Raw genomic sequence first — 15,126 nt, forward strand, 5'->3', positions numbered from 1 at the left:
AGTATATATATAATGTATATAGTATATATATAATATGTATATAGTATATATAATATATATATAGTATATATATTATATATATAGTACATATATAATATATATGTAGTATATATAATATATATATAGTATATATATAATATATATATAGTATATATATAATATATACATAGTATATATATAATATATATATATAGTATATATATAATATATATATAGTATATATATAATATATACATAGTATATATAATATATACATAGTATATATATATAAGATATACATAGTATATATATAATATATATATAGTATATATATAATATATATATAGTATATATATAATATATATGTAGTATATATATAATATATATATAGTATATGTATATAATATATAGTTAGTATATATGTATAATATATAGTATATGTATATAATATATATATAGTATATGTATATAATATATATATATATATAGTATATGTATATAATATATATATAGTATATGTATATAATATATATATAGTATATGTATATAATATATATATAGTATATGTATATAATATATATATAGTATATGTATATAATATATATATAGTATATGTATATAATATATATATAGTATATGTATATAATATATATATAGTATATGTATATAATATATATATAGTATATGTATATAATATATATAGTATATGTATATAATACATATATATAGTATATGTATATAATACATATATATAGTATATGTATATAATACATATATATAGCATATGTATATAATATATATAGTATATATATAATATATATAGTATATATATAATATATAAAGTATATATATAATATATATATTGTATATATATAATATATATATATAGTTTATATATATAGTATATATATAATATATATAGTATATATATAGTATATATATAATATATATCGTATATAATATATATATAGTATATATATAATATATATGTAGTATATATAATATATATATAGTATATATATATGATATATATAGTATATATATAATATATATATAATATATATATAGTATATATATAATATATATATAGTATATATATAATATATATATAGTATATATATAATATATAGTATATATATAGTATATATCTAATATATAGTATATATATAATATATATATAATATATATAATATATATAATATATATATAGTATATATATAATATATATATAGTATATATATAATATATATATAGTATATATATAATATATATATAATATATATATAGTATATATATATAATATATATAATATATATATAGTATATATATAATATATATATAGTATATATTTAATATATATATAGTATATATATAATATATATATAATATATATATAGTATATATATAATATATATATAGTATATATATAATATATATTGTATATATATAATATATATAGTATATATATAGTATATATATAATATATATATAGTATGTATATAATATATATAATATATATATATAATATATATATATAGCAGTTATATAATATATATATAATGTATATATATAATATATATATATATATATATAGTATATATATATTATATATATAGTATCCATATAATATATATAATATATATATAGTATCCATATAATATATATAGTATCTATATAATATATATATAGTATATATATAATATATATATATAGTATCCATATAATATATATAGTATATATATAATATATATATATAGTATCCATATAATATATATAGTATATATATAATATATATATATAGTATATATATAATATATATATATAGTATCCATATAATATATATATAGTATCCATATAATATATATAGTATCTATATAATATATATATATTATCTGTATAATATATGTATAGTATCTATATAATATATATATATAGTATCTATATAATATATATATAGTATCTATATAATATATGTTTAGTATCTATATAATATATATATATAGTATCTGTTTAATATATATATAGTATCCATATAATATATATAGTGTCTATATAATATATATATATAATATATATATATAGTATATATATAATATATATATATAGTATATATATATATAGTATATATATATAGTATATATATGTAGTATATATATATATAGTATATATATATATAGTATATATATATAATATATATATAGTATATATATATAGTATATATATAGTATATATATAATATATATATAGTATATATATATAATATATATATAGTATATATATATAATATATATATAGTATATATATATAGTATATATATAGTATATATATAATATATATATAGTATATATATAATATATATATAGTATATATATATAATATATATATAGTATATATATATAGTATATATATAGTATATATATAATATATATATAGTATATATATAATATATATATAGTATATATATATAATATATATATAGTATATATATATAATATATATATATAGTATATATATATAATATATGTATATAGTATATATATAATATATATATAGTATATATATATAATATATATATATAGTATATATATATAATATATATATATAGTATATATATAATATATATATTATATATATATAATATATATATAGTATATATATATAATATATATATAGTATATATATAATATATATATAGTATATATATAATATATATATAGTATATATATAATATATATATTATATATATATATAATATATATATAGTATATATATATATATAATATATATATAGTATATATATAATATATATATAGTATATATATAATATATATATAGTATATACATATAATATATATATAGTATATATATATATATAATATATATATAGTATATACGTATAATATATATATATGTAGTACATATATAATATATATATAGTATATATACAATATAAAGTATATATGTACTACTGTATATACAATAGTATATATATAGTATATATATGTATAATATATATAATATTTATATGTATCATATATATAGTATATGTATAATATATATAGTATATATATAGTATATTTAGTATATATATATATATATTATATATATAGTATATAATTATATATATTTATATTTATATTATATATATAGTATATAATTATTGTATAATATTTATATATATATATATATATATATATATATATATATATATTATACTAGACTACCCGTTAACCGTTATGTCAGTATGGTGTATGTGCTATAGAATTCATGTTTGCGCGTGACACTTGTGACGTAAAGAAAACATTTTTTTTTTTTTTTTACATAATAGAACTAGTTTTATGAAAGTATATTCAAATGAAAAATCACAGATTGATAATGCAAACATGAAAAAAGAAAGTCTTCCTATTCGTGTAAAGTTCCCTATTTTTCCGAATAATCGCTCAAAAATTGAAAATTGAACAATAATTTCCTACAAATCGAATGCCAATGAAAGTCAGCAGCAAAAACGCACATTAATCGGCCGATGAGAAATATAAGAATAAAAACCCCATATTGGAATCGTGCAACCAAGTTATAGAAACGTAAAATCTAAAAAAAAATAATTAATAAAACCTGAAGCAAACAAATAAAACCCAAATAAATATTAGAAAAAAACTTATATTGAAACAGATTTGTAAATTTGTCAACAAATTAACCGTTCTCACGCGACTATTTTGTATCTAGAAATGTAAACAAAGAATTAAAAAAGAAGGAAGGAAAAGGGGCGGGTAGAGATTAGTAGTAGTAGTAGTCTTGTCTTTACTACAATTGTTCTTATGTTTGTCAACGGGTATAAGTTGTTTAGTTGTAGCGACAGTATAGTTGTAATAAAGAATAGTTGCAAAACACCCCCACTCTTACCATGTTAAATAATAATTGCAAAATAATAATGTTAATATTTCAGTGCACAGGTCAAAATCTGCAAAAGAAGCGGTTTGCGTTTATTTGTTTATATATATATATATATATATATATATATATATATATATATATATATATATATATATATATAATATAAGTGTGTTGCATCACTTGTTACAAGGTTATGTGGGTTTTATAATTATATAAATATATGTATTATATATATATATTATATATTTATATTATATACATTATATATATCTTTTATATACATAATAATAAATATATTATATATATTATATACTAGCATTTCAGCCCGGTGTTGCCCGGTGTTTGGAAGTGTGTGTTGAGCGAAAAAGAAAAAAAAAGTTGTAGTATGGAAGGCAGGCTCGAACTCGTACCGTGGAGAAGGAAAAGAATGGGGAAAAACATGACATCTTTGCTGTTACGACCACCGCCAAACCGGAAGTAATGTAGGTTCAAATTAAGGCTAGTCAATCAAAAAGAGGGGATGACTTTCGAAAATATCGGCGAAAAAGCGACCCCTCCCTGTAGAAAAGTGCCCAGTTTAGAATGAAGAAATTAATGTTTTTAGCCAATTTTTTGGTATTGTTCGTCTGAAGGAATTAGCTTAAAAACGATACTGATCTTGTGAAAATTCGTAACGTCTGTCGAAAGTGTTAGGCAGACATGCAAACACACATACATTGATTTATATATTTGTAGCTCAAATTTTCGAACCAAACCGATTAAAAAGCTTGCCCTATTTCTGAATATACTTCATATAAAATTTCAAATGTTTAAACCAGAAATTGTCTGAATAATTTGGTAGACACCACAGAGGTCAAATGTTTTTAAACTTTGACCCCTTGTATGATCCCTTAAGATTTATTGTTTTGGGCTCAAATCAAGTTATTAAGTTAGATCCATGTCCAAGGATCCTATATCTAAAATTTCACTTGTTTATACCCAAAATTAGCGGAAGAGTTTGTTAAAGTTCTCAAAGGTCAAATCGTTGAATTTTGACCCCTTAACAGCCAAATTTCTGGCCGAAAATGGATTACAAAGATTTTCCCAAATCTCAGTACACTGTATATCAAATTTCGAGTCTGTAGACTTAAAATTGACAGTTAATGTGTAGGGAAATGTACACAGACGGACACCAGTCACACAGACACAGACACTTTCACTTTTATAGATATACTAGCATGGGTTCCCGGCGTGGCCCGGTGTTTGGAGGTGTATGTTGAGAAAAAAAATATGTGGTAGTAGGAAGGCAGACTCGAATCCTTACCGTGAATGAGGAAAAGAATGGGAAAAAAACGTGACATCTTTTCTGTTACGACCACCGTCAAACCGGAAGTGACGTAGATTTAAATGAAGGCTAGACGATCGAAAAGATGGGATGACTATCGAAAATATCTGCGAAAAAAGCGACCCCTCCCTGTAGAAAACTGCCCAGATGAGGCTGAAGTAATTAATGTTTTTAGCCAATTTTTTGGTATTTGTCGTCTGAAGGGTCGAGCTTCAAAATGATACTGATCTTGTGAAAATCCGTCACCTGTGTCGAAAGTATTAGGCAGACATGCAAACATACATACATACATACATACATTTATATATTGGTAGCTCAAATTTTCGACCCAAACCGATTAAAAAGCTTGCCCTATCTCTGAATACCTTTTATGTAAAATTTCAAATGTCTGGACCAGAAATTGTCTGAGTAATTTGGTAGAGATTGCAGAGATAATTTTTTTTTAAACTTTGACTCCTATTATGACCCCTTAACATTTCTTGCTTTGTACTCAAATCAAGTTATTAAGTTAGATCCATATCCAAGGAACCTATACCTAAAATTTCAATTGTTTAGACCCAAACTTTGCATGAGAGTTGGGTGGAGTTCTCAAAGCTCAAATCGTTGAACTTTGACCCCTTAAAGCCAAATTTCTGGCCGAAAATGGATTACAAAGATTTTCCCAAATCTCAGTACACTGTATATCAAGTTTCGAGTCTGTAGACTGAAAATTGACAGTTATTGCGTTGGGAAATGTACACAGATACATGTAGACAGACACTTTAACTTTTATAGATATACAGATATGTATATACATATGAATATATATATATATGTATTCTTATTTTTTTTTCTTGTGTGTTGTTGCTTGAAACTTCCAACCGAAACTGATTATTCTCACTCACTTTGTCTTTGGGCTATGTGACGTCAAATCTGTTTCTATCGATTCCCACAATAGGTCGTGTTGACCTTGAGTGTATAAACTGACTGAACTTAATTTCCTGTTTACGCACTAACGTTTCCCTGTGAATTTAAATCATCCAATATGTACTAGCGAGCACAATCTTACATAGTATAGACAGCTGTTTCACTATATCGCAGATCTTTACTTTAGCTAGACATAAGTGTTTTCGCATTAAGATTTGAAACCCAAACACCAGATAACATCCAACACTGTCAGGAATCTTACCTCCACATCATAGCTCCTGCTACTGACAATAAACAAAATTGTAGCACTTATATACGTTTTGTTTACATATTTTCAATGCCAACAATAACAGAGAACTCTATTCTTCATAGGAATATTGCTTTATGCTAAGTGGAAATCATTAATAATCCTCTATAAACAACTGTTTCGCTGTATCATGGCTCTTCAATGTGACTGGATGTGGCAAGTGTTTTCACACAGATTCAAAACCCAAATGCTATTAGGTTGAGAAGAAAGTTCTTGCAGATGATGCTGATGACACTACCTTTTATGGTAGCACATCTAAGACAGTAAACGACCAAGTTCTCTCCGATTCTTTCTCCTCTGATCTTGAGCATGTGGTACAATGGGGAAAGGAGTGGCTCGTTACTTTTAATGCATCTAAAACCAAGCTTCTCTCTTTACATCATAAACGTTCTGATCCACATCTGGCATCAACTGAAATGAATGGCTCTCGCCTTGAGGAGGCCTCAAGTTTTGACAAACTTCTGGGCTTGACCTTTACTACTGATCTTAAATGGAACACGTACAGCAAATCTGTTGCCAAGGCCGCTGGAAAAATGGTCGGATCCTTCTATCGATCCAGTCGATATCTCACTGCTGATGCAAGTCTCTATCTATATAAGAGCCAGGTACGTCCAAGGATGGAATACTGTTGCCACATCTGGGCAGGAGCTGCTTGAAAGGACTTGTCCTGCCTTAATAGAGTTCAAAATAGACTTTGTAGCCTCGTAGGAGATGTGCTTTTCTCTTCCCTGCAACCTCTATCCCACAGAAGAGATGTTGCAAGTTCGTCTCTGCTGTATCGTTATTTTCATGGAAAGTGTTCGACTGAGCTTCAATCTATGCCCCCCCCGCCAAACTTTCACAAGAAACACTCGTCTAGCTGAAAACACTATCAATAATTCCCCCCACTCTTTATCTGTGCCTAAACCTAAATGTAGATTCCATGAACAAAGCTTCTTTCTTAGAACTGCATGCCTGTGGAATTGTCTTCCGTTTTCCTGCTTTCCAGCTGACTACAATATGGTCGTCTTCAAGTCTAATGTAAACAAATTCTTGATGAGCCGTTCCACTTGTTAACAAATTTACCGAATTTCCATTACTAACGATTACATATTGTCTACTGTATACTCTTTAACCCTTATCCTCGAGTGGCCTCTTGGCCTTGATAAGTGGTGATGCCTATGTAAAAAAAAAAGAACTTTTAATTTTGATTTCAAATGATGTACTTTCAAATAAGTTTTCGTTATAATACCTTTACTTTATATATCATTTTAAAGAGCGTTTTTCGCTCTATCTAATTGTTTAAATTACAATCGGTTTAAAACAATTATGTCTTCTTTTCAGAACGTTGAATACAAGATGGATAAAAAGTAAATTTGCACAATTTTTTTTATTTCGATTCAAGCTAGGCTGAAAAGCTGCTGTAACAGCTCACGATATCAATGAAGCTCATATTGGCTCAGAAACCACTACTGAACGCACAATACAATGGTGGTTTAAGAAATTTTGTGGTGGCGACTAGAGTCGTGAAGATGATGAACACAGTGGTCGGTCATTGAATGTTGACAACGATCGATTAAGAGCCTTAGTCGAAACCGATCCAGGCACAACTGTTCAAGAACTTGCTTCTAAATTATAACGTATACAACGATTTCCAACCACTTGAGAGAGATTGGAAAAACAAAATAATTTGATAAGTGAATGCCTCATGAATTGAACGATAACCAAAAGAAACGCCATTATGAAGTGTTATCTTCCCTTTTATGCAACGAGAATGACCCGTTTCTCGACTGGGTTGTGACTTGCGTTGAAAAATGAGTTCTTTACAACAACCAGTGACACTCAGTTCAGTGGTTAGATGTTGATGAAGCTCCATCTCAACAACTTTCTGCATGAGAAATTCTTCAAAAACCTAAGCGATATCAAAAACACCTTCAGCAAATTCTGTGCCACCAGAATGTAAGTTTTTTTTATGTTACTGGCATAAATACACTTGTTTTGTGTAGGAAAAGGTGTGTTCATTCTGATGGCGCTTATTACGATCAATAATTTTTTGTATGTTAATCTGAATTTAAAAAGTAAAACCCGCAAAATTTTCTTGCCAACCTGATGATTTGTGTTTTTGTAATTTTTTTTATTTTGCAGATTTCCAGAAAGCTGCTGCATTTCTAAAAGAGTTCCTCCTGAAACTCAGTGAAGATATAGAATGTGCAGAACTGCGGGACACGCTAATGCTGGCATTACTGCACATGCAGAAATACTATCGTCTTCTACAGTGTCGCACACAAGAACGAACATCGCAACATCAGTTATCCCTCTCAGCTCGTGGGCTTAGTCCAATGACCCCTTTTGTCGATGCCCCTGATAAGTTTCAATGGAAATGGGTCAGCCTGGACAGCGCAAAGTACTTGGACAGCTCAACTCAACAAGATGAAGGATTTTATCATGTGCCAGATATAATTCTTGCAACCCGTGAAGGAAATTTGGAATGGATTTCAAAACTAATCCACAAAGGTAGATACCATTTTAATTTTTTCGTGTGTTTATGTGTGTTTTTGTAAGAAAAAAGTGAAAAGAAAATAGTGTGATCTCTTTAAAAGTAACTCTGCTATTAATGGAAAAGAAAAATAACATTGAAGATGACAAATTTTTATAGACTTTGACTTTTCATCTCTGTACATCACAACCAATTGTACGCTGCTTTTTATGAAAGACTGGCAGTGCTAGACAGCATTGCCCAGAGGCATGGATAACAAAATAGAAAAGTTAAAAAAAATGTGTGTATATATATATATATATATATATATATATATATATATATATATATATATATATATATGGCTTAAAACATTAATTCAAATACATGAGTGGAAAGGAAAAAAATGATGAACAGTAAAGCTCAATTGAATTGCAATTGTGTTTTGATAAAGAGTGAATGTTTTCATCGTCTTTGTTTAAACATCCTCAGGTTTCTTTTTTTTTTTTTTTTTTGACAAAAAGTTAATAATATTGTCTTTAGTTGTGAGGTACAATGTAAAGAGATTCTGATTTCAGATGTTGTAACTATGTATGTTGGCGTCTACGGTCAACCCCCAACGTTTAGGCTGTGGGGTTCTTTCTCCTTCAACTTGGCTTCAATTTGTCCTTTTATTATTTGTGTCTGTGTTGCTTTTTAATAATTGTTATAGTAAATAATTATATATATACATATATATATATATATATATATATATATATATATATATAATGATATATAACTGCGTCAATCGCTTCAGTGCAGATTAGTAAAATATCAATATTTCACTAAATATACATGCAAAAATATGAAAATTGTATCATCAAATGACTATTTCAAGGTAAGTTATTTCCGAAAATTTTATTTAAATCCATGCGATATTCACAAAGTTATGACATTTTCTTTATTATCAAGTAGTTTATACTGTCCGTTGCTTTATTGCAGGTCTTTTAAAATGCCAAAAAAGGAGTGATTAACTGTTATCGAAAAGGAAAGGATTGTTGCTGGACTCGCAGAAGGATTGTTCATCAAATATTTAGCTATGGAGCTGGAAAGGGATTCAAGAACTTTGGCTTCATTCGTGAACGACACCAACACACATCCAGAAAGGATAAGAGCATCAGGAGAAACCTTTCACATATTGATATTTGGAAAATTCATAGGGAAGTCAACCGAAATCCAAACAGCATCAATGCTTCCATTTTTGGAAGAGCTGGAATCACACCAAGATCCAGGCTGGCCCAATGTAATGTGTTGAATGAGATGGCAGGGAACATGAAAACTATTCCAAGGCCTCCATTGAGCAAACAACATGAGGAAAAAAGAATGGCTTGGCACAGAATTACAGGAACATGATTTCCAATGTGTCCAATTTACAGATGAGACCCATGCTACTCATGATGGTCTGGAGTGATGAGCCGAAATTGGGAACTCGAACAGAAATTCAACCCCTTACAGAGTTCATCGCCAACAAAGAGGTGGAGTCATCATATTTTGGCCCGGAATCATTGGGAATAAGCTGGTTGGACCATTCCGAATTCCAGAGGATGTAAAACTTACCAGCAATACGTACACGACCTTTTTGGATAAACATTTGTCACCATGGCTAGATGACCTACCATTGTCACGTCACTTTCAAATGATTTTTATGCATGACATTGCCTCATCCCATTCTGTTAGGGCGACTGCAGCTTTCCTTGAATCTATAGGTTTCTTTGGAGAAACCTTCATGAGCTGGCCACCATGTTCTCCAGATCCTAACCCCATTGAATATCTCTGGTCAAAATAAAAAAGAGGTGTTTATGAGGAAGGACAGCAATTTATTTCAAAGGATGCCTTATGGAGGAAAGTAGTTCATGTCGCCAGAACCATAACTCCTTTTAAGATCAAACAATTGACTTCTTCGGTGGACAAAAGGTTGTTTAAAGTCATGAAAAAAAATGGTTGACATGCCAATAAATAATTAATTTATTTGAGGCTTAGCACCTAGGATGTGCTTTTGTTTATGATTCTTTAACAGAAAAATGTAATAAAAAGTAAAGTTTTCGTGATTAAACATCGTATTTTTACCCTAATACAACATTTTAAGAGACTTGCAATAAAGCGATGGACAGTGGAAATTCCTTGGTCAAGAATAAAATGTCATAACTTTGTGAATATCGCATGAATTTGAATAAAATTTTTGGGAAAAAATAACCTTAAAGCAGTCATTTGATTATACAATTTTTATTTTTTTGACATATATTTAGTGAAATATTGATATTTTACTAATCTGCAATAAAACTATTGACACAGTTTATATATATATATATGTATAATATATATATATATATATATATATATAATATATTGTATATTTAACTTGTTGAACACGTATATGTGTGTTTCTGTGGCTCTCAATTAATGTTTACATCCAAGTTCTCAACTTTCAAGTTAAGAATTTTGGCTAAAATGAACTTTGTCATATGATTCTGCTAAACTTCTTTGCTTGTCTACTTCGTATCTTCATCTCGAATCCTCTAACTTGTCTCATACCTCGAGCTGATCTGATCTGCTTGACCTGATCTGTTGATATACTCGTCAATGAGAACAGTAGTCCAATGAATCAAAATAATACGAATAACCAATCCTCATCTCCAAAATTTAGAAATGTCATAACTAATTGTCAGAGTGCAATTTTACCTGAAAAGTTGAATGGATTCACTTATTTATTGTCACTCACTTATATTTTCTCATCGTTTTGTATTGTCAATTATTTCCTAACTTTCTTGAATCCATAGCATAACAAGTGCACTATTTGATATTCATATTCACGTTGGTGCCATGTTTGGATTGACAGTCTGTTGTTTCTGTTAATTGCACTCTTAAATCAATCTTTATTGGTTGGTGACAAGCTCAGATTGAACTGGGAGAATAGTATATGGAATTCGATGTCTTGTAATAAGTAGTTGTAACATTAGACAGGGGTTTCTTTCAACTTTCAAAAGATCACTAGTCATCATCTTGTTGGGACGTTGTAGACATTATTTGGATTATTGTTCGACTATTGTTCTCATCTGGGATATTGTTCTCATATTTCTGCTAATTTAACCCCAAACTTCATTTAGGTGCATCTTGTTAAACTTAGGAATCTTGGTGTCAAACTCGGGAATCTGTAGGGAATTTCGAATGGAGCCCTTTATTTAATCCACAGGGGTAGTTTGCTTTCATTCCCCTCAACCATAATTCATAATTCTATTTTTAGTATTGCTTGTAGTGAGGATTAAGCCTTCAATCTTTGGAAGTTTGTTACTTAGAACTAATTATTATTTAACACTGATAGTGTGTGTGCGTGTGTGCGTGTGTGTGTATATATATACATATGTGTATATATGTGTGTGTGTATGTATGTATATATATATGTACATATGTGTATATATATGTACATATGTGTATATATATGTGTGAGAATGAATGTATGTATATATATATATATATATATATATATATATATATATATATATATATATATATATATTATATATATATATATCTTCATGTATGATAACTATATTCACATATGATGATTTCCTACAGAAATGAAAGCATTACCGTCTCAGTGTAACTTAATTACCATATATTTCTCTACTCTACTAAATATTAAAAATTTATATATTATATATTATGTGCATATACATGAATATATGCATTACTGATGGAGATTGCAGGAAGTGACCAAAAATCCTGTTTTTAAGACATTTTGTATTTCTATACATCAAGAAATAAAATGAAAAATATATAAGCATTTATATATTTTTCACATTAATATTTCATACATGTAATAAGAATAAACTGTGATATGGATCTGTATTGGTGCCTAGATATAGATAGTTGAAAATAGAACCCCAAGTTTGTTGTCTCTTATGAGAATTTACCATTCAGTGGGAGGGTCATAAACAAGGTTTGTAAGTTGCACCGTGGAAAGCATCTTTGGTATGTGAAATTTCAACAACCCAGATTCACTTTTGTGTAATTCATCTTGCCTTTCCCTCCTCCACCAGCCAAACCTTATGTGTTAGATCACATCTGGCAGAAAAGAAGAAAAAAAAGCACAAGTATGCATCACACAATGGGTAATTCATCTCAGCTTTTCGCTACAGACTGGTTTCCATAATATATAATGTTTCATAAAAAGAATTGAGTTCCCTCGGCTAGCAGTATTGTAAAATATGTAAGCAAATAAATTCATTCCAATCCTTGTAACATGTTCATTAGCTCAAATGGTAAGACATGTAACACCAGTGGCATGTGGGTTTACAATCTCAGGTTGATCATGTGGGTTTACAATCTCAAGTTCTCTATGTTTAACCATACTGATGAGTCGTAAAACTGGAATGTTGTCAATTATCATCGTAAATAGTGTAAGGACAGTTTTACATATTTGGGACAGTTTTTAGAAATTGACTTCCAAATTAATCTATCTCTGGGCAGGTCTTTATTCCTCTTTTTCTCAAGTTCAGTTTTATCTCTTCTACCGATGTTTTCCTATACCTAAACCCCAGTGAAATGACTCTTCTACCTCAAGTATTCTACATCTACCCAGAAACACTATCTATTCTTTTAACGTGACTATAATATTAGAGTCTTCTATTCTGCAAATACAACTCAAATAAAAATACTAATAATGAACAGGATAAATGCAACTGTAGATCTCGCACACTCTGCCTACTTCAAAGTAAATGTCTAACCAAATGCATAGTTTACCAGGCCACAATATTTGCAAAAGAAACCCCCAAATAACAAAAAATATTATGTAGGTATGACCTCTTAGATTTCAAAACCAGGTATTATGGCCATAAAATTACATTAAAAAAAAAAAAAACACAGAATGAAAACAGCACTAGCAAACCAATACTGGGAACTCAAAGAAAGTGGACATTCGCCGATAGTCGAATGGAAAATAGTAAGACAAGCAAGTACATGTAGGGACCTAGACGATCCATGTAGATTATGCCTAAATGAAAAATTTTCTATCCTATTCTTTAAAAAACCCCAACATTTATTAAACTGTAGGAGAGAAATAGCGAACAACTGTGTGCACAGGATAAACTTTACTCTAGGATAGTCATACAAAATAAATTTTGAAATTGACAATAACAATAGAAAATAAATAAATAAATAAAATAAAATAAACATATATATAAATAAATAAGTCATATATATATATATATATATATGTATATATATATATATATATATAAAATGTAACATAATATCTGAAATATAGAATAAAAAAAAGCAAAAACAAAACATATCAAATTACACCTAGGCTGAAAGTAGGCCAACAAGAGTAGGGGTGGACCGGAGGTCAACTGTGCGTTTGTCCTGTAAGTGCCTGCTCATTGGCTGATTAGGATCGGTGCAGTGGCAATTAGAAAGCTGATTGGCTAACAAAAAACTCAATAGCATGTGCGTATATATAAATGCGCTACAACCACAACTTTTCCTATAAGCCTAAGGAATTCTCACGAGAATGAAACGCAGAATATTCTCTGTAGCTTAATTGCCGTATATATTTTCATAATTTACTACCTAGCTCTACCTATGTATCGGGATCTGTTGAAGTAAATACTGAAAAATTTACACATAAAATTATATCTTCGTATATTAATTTATGTGATTAAATGAAGTAATCATATATGTACATATATATGATTATATATAATCCCACATAGCAGCAGCCGTATAGCGCAATGGGTAGAAGCTTAAACTATCATTTGGGCGATTGGGTTTCGATCCTGGCTTGAGGTAGTTGCTTGTCTAGCCGCACTGATAAGCTGTGAAATAGCGAAACAGTACTGTATGTGGATTACTCTCTCTCTCTCTCGCTCTCTCTCTCTCTCTCTCTCTCTCTCTCTCTATATATATATATATATATATATATATATATACTCTGGTGATCCTTTGATGTAAATACCCCAAACCCAAAAAGCAACTATATCCCACCCGTTCACGGTGGAGGTCACCAGATGCTACTTTTTACTTTAATAGCTTCTTCCCCATAACTCTTTTGAAATTCCCTCTTTGCTCCCTATTTTCTTGATGGTACTGCATGTGTGAACATTTAAATGTAATGTTCTGCTGCTTAATTGCATACATAGGATGCCCCTTACAAATATCCACAGTAGTCTCTTACATCCCAGTGGCAATGTATCTTGTTTGAGGTGAATCAAAGTTGAAAAGAAA

At 28.2% G+C, this 15,126-nt stretch overlaps 1 protein-coding gene across 1 annotated transcript; it reads left to right on the forward strand.

Moving 5' to 3' along the window:
- Positions 1 to 8,531: 8,531 nt before the first annotated feature.
- On the forward strand, positions 8,532 to 9,988 carry LOC145273876 (uncharacterized; the record flags this gene model as incomplete). Its single annotated transcript, XM_080127178.1, has 2 exons — positions 8,532 to 8,900; positions 9,847 to 9,988. Coding segments are annotated over 2 exons (401 nt in total), but the record flags the coding sequence as incomplete, so codon positions are not given.
- Between the last annotated feature and the right edge of the window lie 5,138 nt (positions 9,989 to 15,126).

The sequence above is a fragment of the Euprymna scolopes genome, unplaced genomic scaffold (assembly GCF_053919585.1).
Source record: "Euprymna scolopes isolate OS-2025 unplaced genomic scaffold, ASM5391958v1 sca219, whole genome shotgun sequence".
Classification (NCBI taxonomy): Eukaryota; Metazoa; Mollusca; class Cephalopoda; order Sepiida; family Sepiolidae; genus Euprymna; species Euprymna scolopes.